Consider the following 17784-nt stretch of genomic DNA (forward strand, 5'->3'; position numbering starts at 1 on the left):
ACGCTCATGCTGTAGTGGTGAAGCTCCCTGCAGTGAAGTTGTCCTACTGTAATTCCAGTGCCTAGCAGACATATTGAGCTGAATCGTAATGAAGTTTGTCAGTGAGGCTGAAAGTGATCAAACAGAAGGCTCATTTCCAGCCGTGTGCATCTGGAAAGGCAGGTGCACTGCACCTGCCCTCAGTCAGCCTCTGTCAATCTATCGACCCCTGCTGTGAAGAGCAGGGCTGAGGATCTCTCATGTGCTGCACTTCTCTTTTCAGCCATTCTGAAGTGATTAACTGACACAGCGGTGCTTCAAGTCACCCCATTTTGGGAGGGTTAGGGTATCGGGTTAATGGAGGGTTTATTATTAGGAGTTCTAATGTGTTCTTAAACAGATTGACTATTTAATGTTGGGTTCGTGTAGCACCAGGAATCGATTTGGTGTGTTAAACCTGTGCTTGCCGAGTGTGCGCTGGTACAAAGGCATGGCAGAAACAGAATTAGTGTGCATATATCACCCCTGTACTGTACTAGATCTGTACCGTTCAGTATTACGGTCATATTTTAGCTCTATCCTGGGGTGTGTGTCATTCTATGCATGTTTTCTTTGACTAATCACTCACAGCAGGAGAGCAGCAGTGTCTTTTACATGTGTATACACACACATTTGACCTTTTGTCTGTAAGACAAGCCTTAAAAGTAATGCTTTTTAAATGATTACGGCGCCACTAAAAGAGCAGAGGGATGCACTTCCAAAGAAACTCGGACACTGCTGGTCTCTTCTGTGCTGCAATATACTGTACCGGTGTTAATACACTACATGGTTAGCAGCTCTTTCACCAAGCCATATTCACTTTTTGGTCAGAGTTACTGTGGAGATTTATGAGCTACATAGTGCTAATGTTGCTATGAGCTTTTTTTAGTGTTCCTTTTGAGATTTATAATATAGTAACTTTGCCTTTTATGTCTCTTGACACTTCTGTACCTTGTCAGTATGCAAGTGCAGTTTTACTCAAGGGCCGCCCTGTTGTGAACAAACTCTGAAAGGACGTTGCTGAGATGTAGATCCGCGCTAAACCGAGAAGCATAGAGAATCTGACTACTCGCTAATAGGTGACAGAGCCTCAGAGGTAAGCAGTCACTTCACGAGTGCTGAAACACAATCACCAATGTGCCGCGCACACACACACATGCTCATTTAGCTCGTGGTGTTGCCATTAGTCGGGTTCTACACAGCAGCTGTCCTTAAAGGGTACAGGGCTACGAAACACTTATATAATGTGTAGTTCGAAGTAGCGGCCATTTTTAGCACATACTATCCGCATGTGTTAAGATGTCTTATCAATTTCTATTTATGCTAACAGAAATGCCTTTCACCAAACTGGAACAACCAAGAAAGAAATTGCTAGAGTTCGATCTATTTTTCATATTGGAAAAACGTGATTTATCTTCGCAAATTCTATTTTTCTAATGCTGTGAAATCAATTAAATTGGAGCCAGATGATAGTATTCCTCAGGCGAAGCAGATTCTCTCCTGTGACAGATATTTGGCTGCCGCTGCAGAGTCTTGGCAGAGAGCAGGGGCATCCCCGGGCAGAAAGCGCCAGTGTTGGTGAAAGGATAGAAGAATTGTTTGTCTATGTTAGTGTAAAGGGCCAGTAAGGGTCTGCTGAGTAACAGGAAGGCACTGGAGGGCCACCGTATAAAACTCAAGACAAAGAAAAATTCTTGTCTTAGACTTTGGCTGATGGATTTAGAAGCTTTTTGTCATAGATGAACACTAAGAATCTGGCTTTTGCTCCTCACACAGACGACTCTAGTGAGGCCCTCCAGAGGCACTTCCTGGTATTGTGGGCTTGAACCCCCTCTGGCCCGCACAGCTGTGCTCATCGAGCTGAAGTTAGAGGAATAAAACAGAGTTTGGTGGAAAGGTTTTTGACATTAATGTCAAGGATAATCTTAAATTAGTGGCTTTAATGCTATTCAGATAGGAGGGATAGATTTATGTCTTTTTCGTTTTGATTTGTTTAACACAAACCGGCCTGGGTTTTCCAAAAGGTTAAAGAGAAGCACTTTTTATTAGATAAATATTCAGACTTTCAATGGTCACTGAAGGCTTGTTCCTGAGTCCTGACCAAAACTTTTATCTTGTCCCTAAATCTGATAATTTGTTTTTAATAACCAACCAGAAGCTGGTCATTCTGACAGCACATGTCTCATGTTCTCAGGTATCTAGTAGAGTAGGTAACACCAGCATAGAAGTTTTATATTAAACGTCTTTCACAACCGGCCTACATTTGGTGCGTTATTTTGTGGATGATGTGCTGTGCTTCGAGGGCCACAGTAGAAATAGGACAAGCTAAAGGGCTAAATAATTTCCAGTTGCTGCTGGCTGGCTGGGGACAAGCCTGAAAATTGAAATAGCTAAAAAAGAGGTATTATTAGCTAAACGTTATTTGCACAAAGCTAAACATGCACCCATAAGGTCTTGTGTTGGCGTTATGGGGAAACATTGGACCTTTTTGACTCGGAGGGAAAATGTGGAATTCAAATAGATTTACCCGTCTTTACCTCAGTTTCAGAATATCCAGTGCTCGGAGTTCATGATATCTTTGATATCTTCTTAAATGAACAATATTTAAGATGGTTCTACTTGAAAGGTGCCAAAAGTTCTTAAATAACTTTTTTTTGTTTAAAGGGGTTAAACAAAAGTTTGTGAAAAATCAAAATTTAAGTGTTGTTTGCACAAAACTACTGTAACTCATGTTTTCTCCTGTGACTGATGCTTTTTTCCCCCTAATATATATGGTGTGTTTATGACAAAATAACATATTAAAAATATAAGCTACTTCCGTTCCGTTGATGGGTTATTTGTATTGTCTGTCATTCTTATTGGTCTATTCAGTGAAACATGCTGGCAACAAACATCTTCAGACAAAAGCAGCCTGGAAGAGAAGTGTGTTTGTGTGTGTAAGGTTATCAACTCAGCAGTGGATTTGTCACATGGTGATAACATCTTTAAGGATGCCAAACCCAGCATAAACGCTAATCTCTGGGGCCTGCAACAACAGAAGCTATTTATAACCTTGTATGTGTATCTGTAATCTGTAATCGAACACTGTTTTGTGTGTCAAATTGAAGCCTACCACACATCCTTTTCCTGGCCTTCATTTAGGGTCGCTGCCCACCCCACCTTCCAAAATTCTGGTATTCAACCCACTGTGACTCTAACGCACCCCAAGGATCTACACACACGTCCCAGCCCAACCTTAGCCATATATACAGCCTGCGTTCCACTCTAAGGTGGGTTCAAAACAATGCGCTCACCCTCTTGCAGATACAATACCCACATTTCTTTCAACTTACATCAGGCTCCCTTCATCTCTCCCTGGAGACGGGACCCACCCTTTGCACACATAGCAGCCATTGTTTCTCACTGGCCAGTGGGAAGGTTCAGGGTTTCATTTCTGATGCACTAGTTGTTATGACTGCATCATGCATACCCTACTATGGTCTGTTTATCTCCCATGGCTCCTCATAGTGGAGTGAAGAGAGATTTTGGCACTGGGTGCTTGATCCAGATAGTCTAAATGTGGGATGTTAGGAGAATGTACATCAAACCATCTGAAATGCTATAAATGTAAACATATTTTACTCGAACAAAGCTTTTTATTTTTAAAGCAAGTTTACATTTTTGTTGTATAAATATATTATGAATTACAATTTGATTAAGATTTACGCATTGGGCAGATACCGACTGTATCTGGTGTAAAAAGTCATGGATTCCTTGGGAATCAAACCCATGACCTTGCTGCTGCTAGCGTCATGCATCATCATGTTCAAGCTACATTGAACATGGCAGGTGTTTGGTCATCTCTGTCCTTTTGATCACTGTCAGGGATTGATAAATTGGATGGACAATAATTGTCCCTTTTGTTGGACACACACTGAGGCCAGAGTGCCCTTTAATCTGCTTTAATCAGAGTGTCATTTTATGTCCCTGACACTTGCAGTGCCTAAGAGGCAGGAGAGATAGACTGTGTCACAATGCAAATATAGCATTCACACACACACATACAGTGACATAAATGTCATTAAGAAACAGCTTATTCAAAATATGAGTGGCTATTATCACGCTTTGACCTGGAGATGTTTCTAATGTATGCTTTTGCTCTATTCTTTCCCCTATTTTAGGCTACGTTCATACTGAAACCCAAAGCGCCCAATTCCAATTCTACTCAAATGTGATTATAGACCACAGTTTAAAAATTTGGGGTCGGTAAGATTTTTTTGAAAGACGTTTTTGTGCTCACCTAGGCTGCATTTATTTGATAAACAATAAAGTAAAAACTATAATATTGTGAAATAATATTACAATTTATTATATTTTAACATTGTTATTTATTCTTGGGATGGCAAAGCTGAATTTTCAGCAACATTACTTAAGTCTTCAGTAATTAAGTCTTAAGTCTTCAATGATTCTTCAGAAAACTTTCAAATATTCGGATTTGTTGTTTAAGTAACATTTCGTATTATTATCAATGTTGCAAATGGTTGTGTTGCTTTAAATTTTTGGCTCAAACTGATACATTTTTCAAGGATTCTTTGATTGGAAAGTTCAAAAGAACAGCATTTATTTGATATATACCTTTTTTGTAACAATGTAAAAGTATTTACTGTCAGTTTTGACCAATTTATAGCAAAAGTATTGCATTAATATTGTTGATTATTTCCAGATTCAAAATGTCCAGATATTACATTCAGCTATAATAAGAATTAAATATAATTCTTAAATTATTATTATTTTTTTATAATAAAATATGTTCATGTATTGAGTTAAGTTTATTCTTATTACCCTAACAACAAAGTTGGTTTCATCTTTCAGGCATAAATATAATTAATTTTAATGAAAAAAGTTGGCTACATTTAAAGATATGTACTCTATCTTACACAGTTTAGCTTGTTGTTAATTTATCTTATGATTTCATATTTCTATGAAAATTATATATTTTTTTGTAGTGTTCTCAAACAACAGATATATATCTGATTTATTTTCAAATAATATTATGAAAGCGAACCAGATCATCGAGGTTCACACTTTTATCAAAAAAAAATGTAATACATGTGATAAGGAAAAAAAAATCTGTTGGACCACATTGAACTGCAGTGTGACCATAGCCTCGTGTCCTCTAGACAAAATAATGCTCTGTTCACAGTTCATTCTCCAGGTTAAGAACATCAAAGGTCATGAGAACATGCATGTCATTGCTTTCTTTAGTGACAGCAGCCAGCTTGAGTTGTGTGGCATTTCCTGTGACTGCCTCACCTTCCCAAACTCTGCTCTTATTCATCTTCAGATCCGTTCGTTTCTCCCCCACGACACACACTTTTTGAGCACCTGATACCCGCACGCGAAAACTCACTGATCTTTGGGTTGCCAGCACACCTGTGCGGGGCTCCAGCAACACACACCCTCTTACCCACGCTGAATATACAGCGGGGAATGGATCTCCGGGCTTTTCACACACACTCCTGATTATAAAGTCACACAGCGACATGTAGTCCTGCTCAGGGGGTTTCCGTCCATAAAGAGCAAGACGATAAACTCCCGCTCTGGGCGCGCACACACTCACAGTAACCTTAGTTTCTGTAAATGTCAGGAGTACATATCGGGACAGAGGAAAATGGGCCTCCTCGTGGAGCTCAGCGCAGAGGACCGCGTGTATTTGTAGGTCTGGCGTGGCACAATGGAAGGTGATGTTGCACCGCCCCTGTGGTGCATTCACTATCGCCCCTGTGTGGCTGAAATGGGACAGTCCGGCTTCTTGAGTGCGCATCCCGGGACCACACCACAAGCCAAGGTCTGCAGGATACAGAACATTTGGATTCAACCCTTGACTTTGACAGTGCAGCAGGTAGTTCCCGGCGTTTTGAAAAGTCCCACTTCCACTATCGTAATCCCGCACAAATACGGACAGCCGGTAAAATCCTTTGTACGGGCACATGACGTTGCACACCAGCTGCTCTGCTGTAATTTGCAATGCAAGGCAGCGCTTGGCCGTAGCGGCGTCGAGCTCGGGGTGCGTGAGTTCACACACCATCATCAGAGGTCGTGTTGTGTGTAGGATCACCTTGCACTCGCCACCCTCACCCACCTCCACTGCCTCTTCTCCTGCGGCGCTGCAACCCTTGACACCTAGAGCCGATGACCCCGCTGCCAGGCCCCAGTTCAGGTAAGGGTTATCAGGAAGGGCCTGTCTCTTCTGGATACTCGGGCACTCCAGCTCAAGAGAGCAAACCCACCGCAGAACACCATGTTCACCCTCTCGTCGGGCAAACAGCTTCACCTCGTAGGCCCCAGGCTCTGGGGGCAGTAATCGCAGCTTCATCCCTTGTTGACTAACTGACAAGAGACCACAGGAGCTGTCAACCTCCTCCTGCTTTAGAGTTCCTGTCTCGTGATCCTGCTGCCTCATCTCATACGAAAAGGTCAATGGTCTAGAGGATCTCACCGACACAATTGCTTCCCCATCGTCTGTGGAAAACCAATTTTGACACATTTAACACAATGTTACAGTAATATTGTGCCTACGTTCACACTGGAAATTTTTGGCAGTGACAACCGCATTCTTAAATTCATGCACGGAGAACCACTCCTGAATTTACGATGGTTGACATAAGAGGCTTTTGCAACAGTTAGTTAAAGGAGCTAGCTACCAGTCCCCTGTGAACTAAATGTTAAAGTATGAATATGTTAGCCTTACCGTTATCTACAAGCTAGTAGTGTGCTCCAAAACAATAACAAAATTTGCATTTAGAAGATATTCAAAACTTAGTCTCTCACTTCTGCCAACGTAGATCAATGATTTTGATGACATCACTATGCACTTCAGCTTCTCATTAGATTTTCTGTCCAATCAAATGCTCTCTAGAATCTGAAGCTGCCCCCCTACATGATAAATAGAGGCTGAAGCTATGGCTATAATCGGTCACTTGTTTGCACATTTACTATTTTCTACATGGTGAATGGCACATAGTACACTACATAGGGGATAGGGAGACACTTTCCATTGGGGCAAATGAAGTCTGGTTGCATGTTAGTGTCCCGCGAACCACCGCAGCGCGCACACAGTCTGCTCCGGTCCAGAGACACGATAACACAGAGCGAGTCAGCGCAGACCAGAAAATGTATCGGACTCAGACGCATTTGAATTCTGCACAGAATGCTATATTTTAAAGCAAAATGGAGAAACGGTTACAGATTAGGAGGGAACTGCGGCTTTACCAAGCTCAACTGCTCGAGCCAAGCTGTCTGTGATATAAACAAAGCGCTATTTTAAAAAAGGGGAGGAGCTGTTCAAATTGTCTTCCTGTTTCAGTGGAAATTACATCAACACGTTGAATAATGCTGCGCGTTTCAAGGCACTTCAGTGGGCCTTTAAGCATGCCATTCAACATCAACAACTCCATAGCGTAAAGGTTGAGAAGTGCCTGGACTTAGGCATCGGTTCATCTGCCGGCTTCTCGAACAAGAAAAAAAGTCGGGTGGGACTTGATTTTGTCCATCAGGAATTGATTGGATCATTGTGGTTTGCTATTGCTGTGATCTCATGTGAGTGACAGGTTGTCCAGGCCTCACACCAGTAAACACGTCAGCAGAGAAGAAATAAGATGTCGTTTTTAAGGCACTGTGTCAAGTTAAATAATGCATCTTGAGACCCTGGGTTTTCCAGGAGTGACTCTGCATAGCTTCAGTGTGTATGCAGCCATTCTTGGTACCACTATTTATTTAATATTATTGCCTGCTTTTGCTGCAGTGCATGCCATAGAAAGTATTCAGTAAGTTTTAGTTACAATAACTTTTTTTCTCATGAGACAGTCTAATCTGCAGCAAACAGTCTAAACAATTTTCTCAGAGCTTCTCAACACGAGCTGATGCCAGCAGCCGCCTATTATCTCATTACAGCGTAACAGTGTGTGTGCTTCACTGATCTTCCCTTTTGAGTTTCTGAATTATTCTATTATGCATGTGTAGTTGCGTTGATAGTGTATGTTTTGTGTTCATTTGCACACCTGTGATAGTTTTGTACTGTGTAGGTTGTGTGAGAGTCAATCCAAACTGATAAAATGCTGAGGTCTTCAAGGGTCTCATTTCAAACTCTTCCATAGAGATGGGTGTGGTGAGCAGTTGCCAGGTCTCGTCATCAGGGAAATGTGAGTTTATGAACTCACTGGGTTCAGTCAGGAAATAAAAGTCATCATACCTGAAAGAGACAGACATCAATACTTATTATTGCAGTTGTTTTTTATTGCAGTATGTGTCCTCAATATTTTGCATCCTATTTTCTCAGAAGAGACTGTAAATTTGCTGTAAACCAACCAGATCATTTTTTGATGAATTACAAACTTTGATTTTGAAGCAAAAAAGGATTTGTAAACCAGAAAAAAAGTAAAATATATAAAAATGTATAGTCAGTGTACTCAGTGTAATTTAAGAGGGGACTGAATATACTGATACAATCAAATACAAAGTACAATATAAAACTTGATTCATAGTCAAGAGTTAGAAGTATAGAAATACATTTTCAGTTTATTGCAGAATATTCATAAAATTAAACGTTTTGAGTTAGGAGGCCGACTTGTTTAAGTCATTCACACTGCTTCATGGGAATGGATGGTTGCAGTCTTGTTTTGTTTTGTTTTTGTCTCAAATTGCAGATTTTTTTTTTTTCAATTCTTTTTTGGTGGATCGTTCTTTTCAGGAGGATTTATTGGTAGTGTAATTCACTGGCTAATAATAAAAAAAAAATTGTTTAAATCATGTTGAAATAACACTGACTGATGGTTTCAACAGAATACCAACAGGATATACCATTGATTAATAATATCAGAATTAATTAACCCTATAAGACTGATGTTTTTAGAATTGTACTAAAAGCCTTTTTACTTGCTAAAAAGTATAAACTATCAATCCGATGACAGAAGGCATAAAGTAGATTGTGCACAACAAGTTTTTTTGCAGCAAATGTTTGATCATGATGATAATTTAGAGGCCTTAGGCCTTTAGAGGTTTACAGCAGGCTATGATCATGATACACGTCTTTTTGCTGTGAAATCTTTGCTGATTTCTATAAAGTAAACGTAAGAATAACGGTTTATTAGTAATATTTCCGGAGGAACACTTACTAGATTGAAGCAATGTTATTGTATTGCATTGAATTTAATTTTCCTTCCCAAAATAAAAACTAGAGAACTTTGATCATAAAACTAAGCTTTTAAATATCATTTTACGGAGACATTTTTTCTCTCTCCCGTGGAACCCAACTCTTAAATGCTCTAGAATATACACAAACAATGGTGTATGTGAAAACTGCTTATGATTTGTCAGTATGTATGATATGTAGAACTGACACTCTGAGGAGCCTGACCTCTTCACAAATGTTTTGCTTTTCATATCCACAGTGCCAGCGCCCCAGCAAGCATCAAGCAGCCACCACTGACCCCCCACGAAAACAGCATTCCACTCATGATCGGAACGCTTCTCAGCTAAACTGTGCCTGGCCTGGTATCCAATGCCTTTGCTGTACCCACTCACCTCCACACACTCAATGCCCAGCTCCCTAGAGAAATAGAGAAAGTTCAGAGCCGCGTTCTACTGGAATGATGTGTGTGTGTGTGTGTGCACATACTGTACCTGTGCCCATTTACCTGCACATTTCCACACAGAGACTGGAGTATCCACTACATACAGCCTTTCCCTTCCTGATGACCTCATCAGATGAGCAAATCTTCTGAGAAATACCAAGGTATCCCTCTAAATCATACTCTACGCACACAAATGCATTAGACAATTTGCACGAGGAAGTACATTCATAAAGAGTTAAAAGTGAAACAAAAAAAAAGATTAGAAACCATTTTTCACTCAGAAATTGCTAGCGACACTGAATTAAAAGTAAAACTTTGAGGTAGAAAAACTGAAATATTTTGTTCTTCTAAAGCATACTCCAATACTTCGTTTTTTACAGTGCATGATGCATTTTTTGCATGTGCAGTTACCAATATTATGGCATAGCCAGATCCATGCGGCCCTGAGTTTTTCCAGATCATTTCTGCTCCCCTCAGTGACTGCACACGCAATCTTCTGAGCATCAAATACTTCCAGCTCCCTCAACTGAAAAACACATATTCATGCCTAAATCTATTGTTTATGAGAACAAAGAGGACAAAGACTTGTGTGTTGTCTGTTACCTCTTTTCCTTTCTTGATTGAGAATGTGTCTACTTTGTTGAAAATATCAGTGCTGGAGAACAGCAATTTTCTGGGTTTCCTCTGGGAGGAGGAGACTGCAGGTAGATAAGGTCTCCCAGATTGCGTGCCAGGGCTGGCAACTGAGAGGGGTTTCACAATCTCCTCTTGGCTCTTTTTCACAGTGCTCCTCTTTCTTACACTCACTGACTTCGCCGCGCTCTCGGCGGACAGTTGGCGCTTTGTGCTCGGCCTTTGTTCCTCACATAACTTCCCTTCATAGTTCTCTAATAGCACCTTATGTGAAACCGCATTTTCTTGTATCGGTACAATGGTTAAGGGCTTTGGGTCATTTTGCTCCACTGACTGTGAACCTCCTCGGTGGCTCTTATTAGTCAAACAGACTTTGGTGCTGTTCTCATCCCGCATGCTGTTCTCATGGCTTCCAGATACATTTTGAAGTTTGTATTTCACCACACCATTTTCAACTTTCAAATCAAAGTTTTGTTTCTGCGTGTCATTGTTTGAGTCTGTGGCAGTTTCTTCTGGTTGGCGGCCTCGGTTGCTGTTTTTTGTCGTGATTGGTTGTTGAACAGTTTGAGCTTCATCCATGCAATTGAGAGGAAAAGAAAACATCTGAACCGCATACATCGTCCTGCTTGTTGCATCACTTTAAACCCAGAAACTAACATCTAGTACATACTTCAAATGATCCCTTAGTTTTTAAAAGCTCCAAAATACATTTTAAATGCAATTATCTTACCTTTTTCAGTTGTGAAACTCATGCCTTCTGTCACTTTCAGAAGTGTTGGTAGTGGCAGATTTATCCAAAGTTTGTTTTCTATTGCAGGGGTCTGTCTATATCTATTTTCTCCCTGTGTCCACCCCTATGAAAGGATAGCACGCTAAAAATACACTTGGACTTATCATGACAACCAATGAGCTCAAAGATACAAGAGGGGGGGCATTTGATGTTGGCACGAAGGGTGAAGAAGGTTGTGGTTGGTAACGGATCAATTTATTAGCTTTTTTACTAGCAAATTATATTTTTTATTAGCAAATTATATTACAAATATGCGTAAACAATGTCTATCTTGACCTTGTTAAGGGTATTAAAGTCTTTGTGGGAAAGTTTAGTCTACTCAGGATGAAGAAATAAAGTGACACACACACACATACACATTAATAACAATAATTCACAACAATTATCCTTCAGTGCCAGTCTTGGACTCATTAACCTCGTACTCCAAATTACTTTCCTTCTGTAAATATGGAAATTGAAGCTGACCATAGTGGATACTGTCGCTATGTGCGGGAAAACAAAGCAGTTTTTATTTCCATACATAGAGACCCTTCCTCCAAAAACATCCTCATTGGCTCGGGCTCCATGTCAGACAGTCTGTCGGGGGCCCTCAAGAGTCCTCTTACATACCCCCCTCTAGCAGGCTGAATTACCCCTGACCAATTACCCATCGGCATTGTGCCAAAATAGCAATGACTACAGTTGTGTGTTTATTCATGAAGTTCTCCCCTCCAGGTTTTGGAATAAAACTTGTTTTTGCTTAAGTTTTCCTGTTTCTGGTTTGCATCATGTTAAAATGAAGGACTTTTCTATTCAGCCTTGTAGATAACACGAAGACATGAAGTGATGGAGACATGGTCTTTCTCCTGCTCAAGATGTGATAACATAAAAGTCCAAAAAGTAGCCTTGAACAGTACCAAACATTAATGAGGCATAGTGTGTGTTCTGTCTTTTATCTATATCTTACACTCTTAAAAAAAAAAAAGGTTACAAAAACAGGGTTTTCACAGTGATGCCATAGAAGAATCATTGTTTGCTCTGCAAAGAACCTTTCAGTGAACAATTCTTAAAAGAGTCGTTTTTTTTCTTAGTGTGAAGAACATTTTAACATTTTTTGAGAACTTGAAAGGTTCAATTCTGTTAAATGTTCTTCATGGAACCAAAGATGCCACAAAAAAAGAACCTGCATTTTTAAAAGTGCATGTAGACAAACCATGGTTTTGGTTCTCAATCCTTCACCTGCAATGCACTGCACTGCACTGCACATGGTGGATGTCTCCCTTATCTAGGCTACTACACCTGATTCAACTCATCAGCTCATTAGTAGAGGCTCCACGAACTAAACAGGGTGAAGCAGAAGGGAGACAAATGTCCAGAGCTGTCAAGGATCAACACAGTGTTCTCCTCTAAAGTTGAAGCAAATCCACACAGTAGCTAAATGTCAGTTTTCTGAATAAAGAATCCAAATTCAGTCACTCACAACTCACAAAGAAAAATATCATATATATAAATAAAAAACTAATGCAGAGTCTTTCAAATTGCCAAGAGTGCACGTGTGCCGCGTTCTCTGCGCGCTCTCTAGTGGGGAAACGTTTCCCCTCATACTAGTTTTAAATTATAGCCTACATGTTAGTCATCCGTGCTTTATTCATTTAATGTCACGTTTAAGATGTTCATAAACAGGACAAAATCTGTTTGCCCACTTACATTTACTCAGTAATGATATTGATGGACCATCCGTGTCATCCAGTCGCTCTGTTTTGCTGGAGCGTGATTGGTCCAGATTCACGAGCTTTTGTTCGCGTGCTACACTCCTTGCGCTCGTGCTGTCATGCACACCTGCGGTACACTCGCGCGCGCCGCTAATATGCCTGCCAGTGTTTCACACTCTGGAGAAAAGAGAACAACTTGACTAGTTAGTTTGGATATAAAGGTTAACTCACTCTCAGAAAACATTCCCCTGGATGTGATTTCAGTCATTTTAAGGTATACCAAACTGAAAGACGTCATGAAGACGGATAAAGACGGTAAAGACATGAGGGGAGTGACTGTTAACCGCTTTGCTGAAGGTAAGAATATTTGCATCTAAAGAGACAAGGTGATTTTCTTTATAAACTTTATGAACTTTATAAAAACAAATATTTAAGGAAATATGCTTGTGATAACAGTTGTAAGAGTTTTCGTGTTAAAACAAAGTTTGTTATTGTGAAAGTCGTACTGAATGTCTCGCTCTCTGTGTAACATAAGTGAATAACCTACTACAAAAACAACAAATATTGTTGAACTAAATTACATTTTATGAAAAATGTAACAAGCATTACCATGGCAACCATAGTTACTGTATCCTACAGTTACTTATACTAGGCTACTATAAAGCCATAAGAAATTAGGATGTAGGCTACATAAAACAGAACAGCCTTTTTGTTTTTAATTAATTAATTCTGTTTTTTTTTTTAGCAAGTTACCACATTTATATTTTTGTACAAAGTCGCATTGTGGTATGGTTACCATGGTTATTTTAATGGATATGGCATTTATCAGAAATCAAAACTTCATTATCACTGCTACAGTCCTATTGTCTAGCCCATGTTATCCCAGACTGACACAAGGACAAAGTTAGAGTGCAAAATGCCCAGCCTATTAACCATGAGAAATAGGGATCATTTATAATTAATATATATGTTATAATTGTATATGTTTTGTCAATCTGATTTTATATATCTCAAATCTCTTTATTTGATATACATGCAGTCATTTGGACAGACACACTGCATTAGGACTTTCCTAAAAATACATTTTTGAAAACTGAAATCTGATCTTATCATTTTTAAAAAACAATTTAGTCATGATGTATTAACACATTTAAATTAAAAATGTGCAACGAACAATGATTTTGTATCAGCATAATTACCTTCACTGGTTTTTCTTCATGATTAAGCTGTATTTTCTGTTCCTTATCAAGACTGAGCAAAAAAAGGATGAGTGTCCCAATAGCTTGCTATACAATAGAGCTTCACATAAGCTGCCTGGGCTCATGCTCTTAGGGTAATGAGGGAAGGAAGGACTGCTGGATGAAGACTCATCTTTTTATTCTGCTGTCTTTCAGTTGTTAGTCTCATGAAGTCAAAAGCTATCAGGATATCTGATCAAAGCCTCTTTTTAAGGTATCATTGCACATCTATAAATATCAGCAATCGCCACAGCAGTGGTGCCGTTCCGAATTCTTGTTCACCTGACAAGAATCGAAAAGTTCCCTTAGTACAATTGTAGACATAACATGCTTTCTCCCACATATTCTCTCGGCCTTGGAGCTCATAAAGAACTACAAGTGTGAGGTAACTCAGATTTTGTATTACTCTCTTCGTTATTGTATCATCTTAGGTTGTGAATTCAGTAAATCTTGTGACAGACTACTTTGCTCCATTGTAGCATCTTTTTAGATTAGTTCTAGCATGTCAAGCTATTTAGCCTAGATATAACTATTGTTTTTTCTCATCTCAAATCTTCACGAATCTCTCTCACAAGCACGTGTACATGCGCTCAAACAGACACGTATACTCTAACTGATACATTACTTACATTAGGTGAGGGTCCAGGGGAAGGAAGCTCCACCCTTTGTTGTTCGCTTAGTTTGACTGTTGGCTCTTCCTGGAGATACAATACAAATCTCTCTGTGTGTGTAAAGCAAACTCAAAAAGAGCTGGTGTTTGCAGGGCTTGACCCTAATTCATGTACCAAAGAAAACTAAAGAAAGAATTTGGACAAATTTAAAGGGGAACTTGGCAACTATTTCAACTTAATAAAACCGTTTAGAAATCATTTGGATGGTTAAATAACCTGTTCTGGTGAGAATGGTGACTTTCCCCGCTCCCCCCAGCGTTCCCAGGGAGAAAACCAACCTTGCAACGTCCCGGTAAGTTGGAAATAGGAAGTCTTGTGAGAAGCGAGAACGAGCGAGAAACACAAACTGCTTTACGGCAATTCGACATTAATACACACGCCCCCCTCAATGTGTATGATGTATTACCCACCTCGGTAGACATAGCCTACCTCCACATGATAAAGTTGGCCGGCTCCGATAATAACAAATGCACATGAGCAGCGGTAGAAAGGGGGAGCAGGGTGCCGCAAGTGAGTTTTTTTAAGACAGTGTTGTGAAATATACGCCCCACAGCTGTAGGGGGAGATCGTCGAATCAACATGCGACAACAAAAGTGAAAATTCAGCGAAGAAATGGCTAGAGTTGCCAAGTTCCCCTTTAACTTTGTGACATTGTTACAGCTGATATCAGCATAACAAACCCCATTTTGACATCCTGTGTAGTTACTGCATTTCGCCTTTTCAGGGCATAATAATATTTCAGTGGGTTCAGTTCCAGAAAGGAGTGTGAATGGAAGGTGGACTGAGACCCAATCACAAACAGAATGGACTTGACTTGACAGAAAACTTGATCACTCAGTTCATATTTTGGTTTAAAGTCAACATGAAATGAAAATTCTCCCAATCTATTTTCTAAATGCATCTTATTGATCATATTGTGATTGATTCATCCCTGCATATGATTGTTTTTCAATCAAAATCTTCGATCATCAGGTAAAACAACAGACATCTCTCTGTTGACATATGCAGGACTTCACCAATCATCTTTTTCAATAATCAGTTTCACTCAGATGTATGTAAAACTGATAAAGAAGAAAATAGCTGTCACTACTTCAATAAAAGCATTGAAACATCAGTTTACAAAATAAATAATCTGCAGTAGGCCTAGTTCCAATTTTTACTTGCCCAGCCCACAAAAATAATCAACTCTTATTTTTTGCTAATAATTTTTCTCTTTGTAAGAAGTAATCTTTATGTTTCATTAAATGTCAAGCTTTCTTTGCTATTTGTTTCCCCCACAAAAATAATCCCTTTTTAACAAAATGGACATTTGATGAATAATGTTTCCATATTACAAGGACTATCACAAGAACATTTAGCAAATTCGACAAAACCTCATCTATGTCTGCCAGCTTGATAACAAGATAAATACCTTTCTGAATGGATAGTTTAGGAATTATGCAAAAGGATGGTAAGTGACGTTTTGGGGTTGTACCTCATGACTTAAAGTGTTACAGTCAGCAGTCACTACCCATAAATCTCCAATACCCATTGTTTGTCCAGAAAGACAACACAACATTTCCTGTGAAGCTTATGATCTGGCTATCACAGTTAAACACAGATAGGAAGTGAGGTCTAGGGCACACAAGTGACAGCATGTGTGTGTGCGTGTGGTATACCCTATTCTATGGGGACAAAATGTCCCCACAAAGATGGCCATATTCGAAGTCCTTGTCTTTGTGGGGGAATTTTTTGGTCCCAATGAGGAAAACAGCTTATAAATCATACTAAGGGATGTTTTTATTAAATGTAAAAATGCAGAAAGTTTTGTGTGATGGGTAGGTTTAGGGTTAGGGGATTGAATATACAGTTTATCCAGTCTAAAAATCATGTCTATGAAAAGTCCCCACAAAACATGAAACACTAGGGGGCAGTGCGTCACTCAGAACCCTCTATGGTTTGCTGTAGGGATCTCTTTCTGTTGGCCAATGCACATTGCGTCCTTAATCTAGCCCAAATATTTCGCTGTGCTGTATGTGTGTTTGTCTGGCACCTCCGGACAACTGCTGAACTCAAGGACAATAGCAAGGTCAGAGATTGACCTCACTCTGTGTACCCACAGCATCCTGTGCCCACATCAGGATTTAACCCTTCACACCCCACATACACCACGTCTCTTTTGAATTAATCAGACTATACGTGTATGTACGGACAGCATGATGATTGTGAGGTATATTTCAGTAATGTCGTTGTGTGGTTGGTAGCGTAGGTGGACGAATCAAGCGCTTTTTTGCATGTCATATTGTGGGAGGTAATCTGTCTGGCCATAACTGAATAGTTTAAAAGAGCAGTGCATCACAATACAGTCTAGGGTTTACACAAGAGCTGTGTGAACATTCCAGCCACACACACACACACGCATACACACATGCCTCTAAAAAATGTTTTACATGCTGCCAGCAGGTGTGTTTTGTGGAAAGAGCCTTTGATGGCAACAAAATGGAGGGAGGAGAGGTTCAACACTTTTTATAAGACTTATTGTGAGGGCTGAAATAAAAAACAGACCCCCCCCCCCAACCCCACTCGACAAAGAAATAAAACAAACAGCCATTGGAATGATGAGTCATTACAGTGCTTGCTAGAAATTCCTCGAACATTCTATTCTTCTTTGCCTTCTTCATCTTCAACATTGTTTTCTGCTGCTTCTTCTTTGTCGTCATCTTCCTCGTCATAATCTGTTTCTTTTTCTACTTCAACATTTCTCTACTTCTGCTTTGTCTTCTTGATCTTCTACTTCTTTTGTTTGCCTTTTGGTTTATCATCATCTTTTTGCTTACTGTTGCTTTTTCTTTTTTATTTATAATCATCATCCTCTTTTTTTCATGTACTACTTCTCCACAAATTTCTGCAATTTATTCAGCCACTGTTCAAACTTAAATGGATAGTTTTTTAATGGATAGTTCACCCAAAAATGAATGTTGGTACAGTAAGTAAAGCAGTTTTGGTTACCATCGACCTCCATTGCATGGACATGAAAAACACATTTCTCAAAATATCTTCCTTTATGTTTCACAGAAGAAACATATATAAAGGATAAAATCATTTTCATTTTCTGAGATCTTTTCTTTTAAGAGTGCAAAATATATTGTATAG

The 17784-nt window shown here is 39.6% G+C and overlaps 2 protein-coding genes and 1 long non-coding RNA gene across 8 annotated transcripts in view; 2 read left to right on the plus strand and 1 right to left on the minus strand.

The window, feature by feature from the left end:
* The first annotated feature begins 6 nt into the window (after positions 1-6).
* On the plus strand, positions 7-9548 carry LOC130083051 (uncharacterized). Its single transcript, XR_008806811.1, has 3 exons — positions 7-3072; positions 3160-3287; positions 9447-9548. It is a non-coding gene; the product is annotated as an uncharacterized LOC130083051 (long non-coding RNA).
* ky (kyphoscoliosis peptidase) lies at positions 4930-11180 on the minus strand. Its single transcript, XM_056248017.1, has 7 exons — positions 10993-11180; positions 10233-10831; positions 10041-10155; positions 9693-9810; positions 9413-9604; positions 8058-8248; positions 4930-6519 (listed from the first exon to the last, which is right to left on the minus strand). Exons 1-7 carry the CDS (start codon positions 11012-11014, stop codon positions 5195-5197), a joined length of 2562 nt encoding a protein of 853 aa, XP_056103992.1. The 5' UTR covers positions 11015-11180; the 3' UTR covers positions 4930-5194.
* Positions 9737-17784, plus strand: part of slc4a11 (solute carrier family 4 member 11) — a 73496-nt gene continuing 65448 nt past the window's right edge. For 3 of the 6 annotated variants that reach the window (XM_056248009.1, XM_056248011.1, XM_056248016.1), the window contains exon 1: positions 12873-13100. In XM_056248009.1, the coding sequence (XP_056103984.1) occupies positions 13040-13100 (61 nt within the window). In that variant the 5' untranslated portion in view covers positions 12873-13039. Of the gene's footprint in view, positions 9791-12872; positions 13101-17784 lie in introns of those variants that run through there. The other 3 variants (XM_056248013.1, XM_056248014.1, XM_056248012.1) reach the window with 2 other exon arrangements.

This window comes from Rhinichthys klamathensis, unplaced genomic scaffold, assembly GCF_029890125.1.
Source record: "Rhinichthys klamathensis goyatoka isolate OS25496 unplaced genomic scaffold, OSU_Roscu_1.1 h1tg000053l_1, whole genome shotgun sequence".
NCBI classification, from domain to species: domain Eukaryota; kingdom Metazoa; phylum Chordata; class Actinopteri; order Cypriniformes; family Leuciscidae; genus Rhinichthys; species Rhinichthys klamathensis.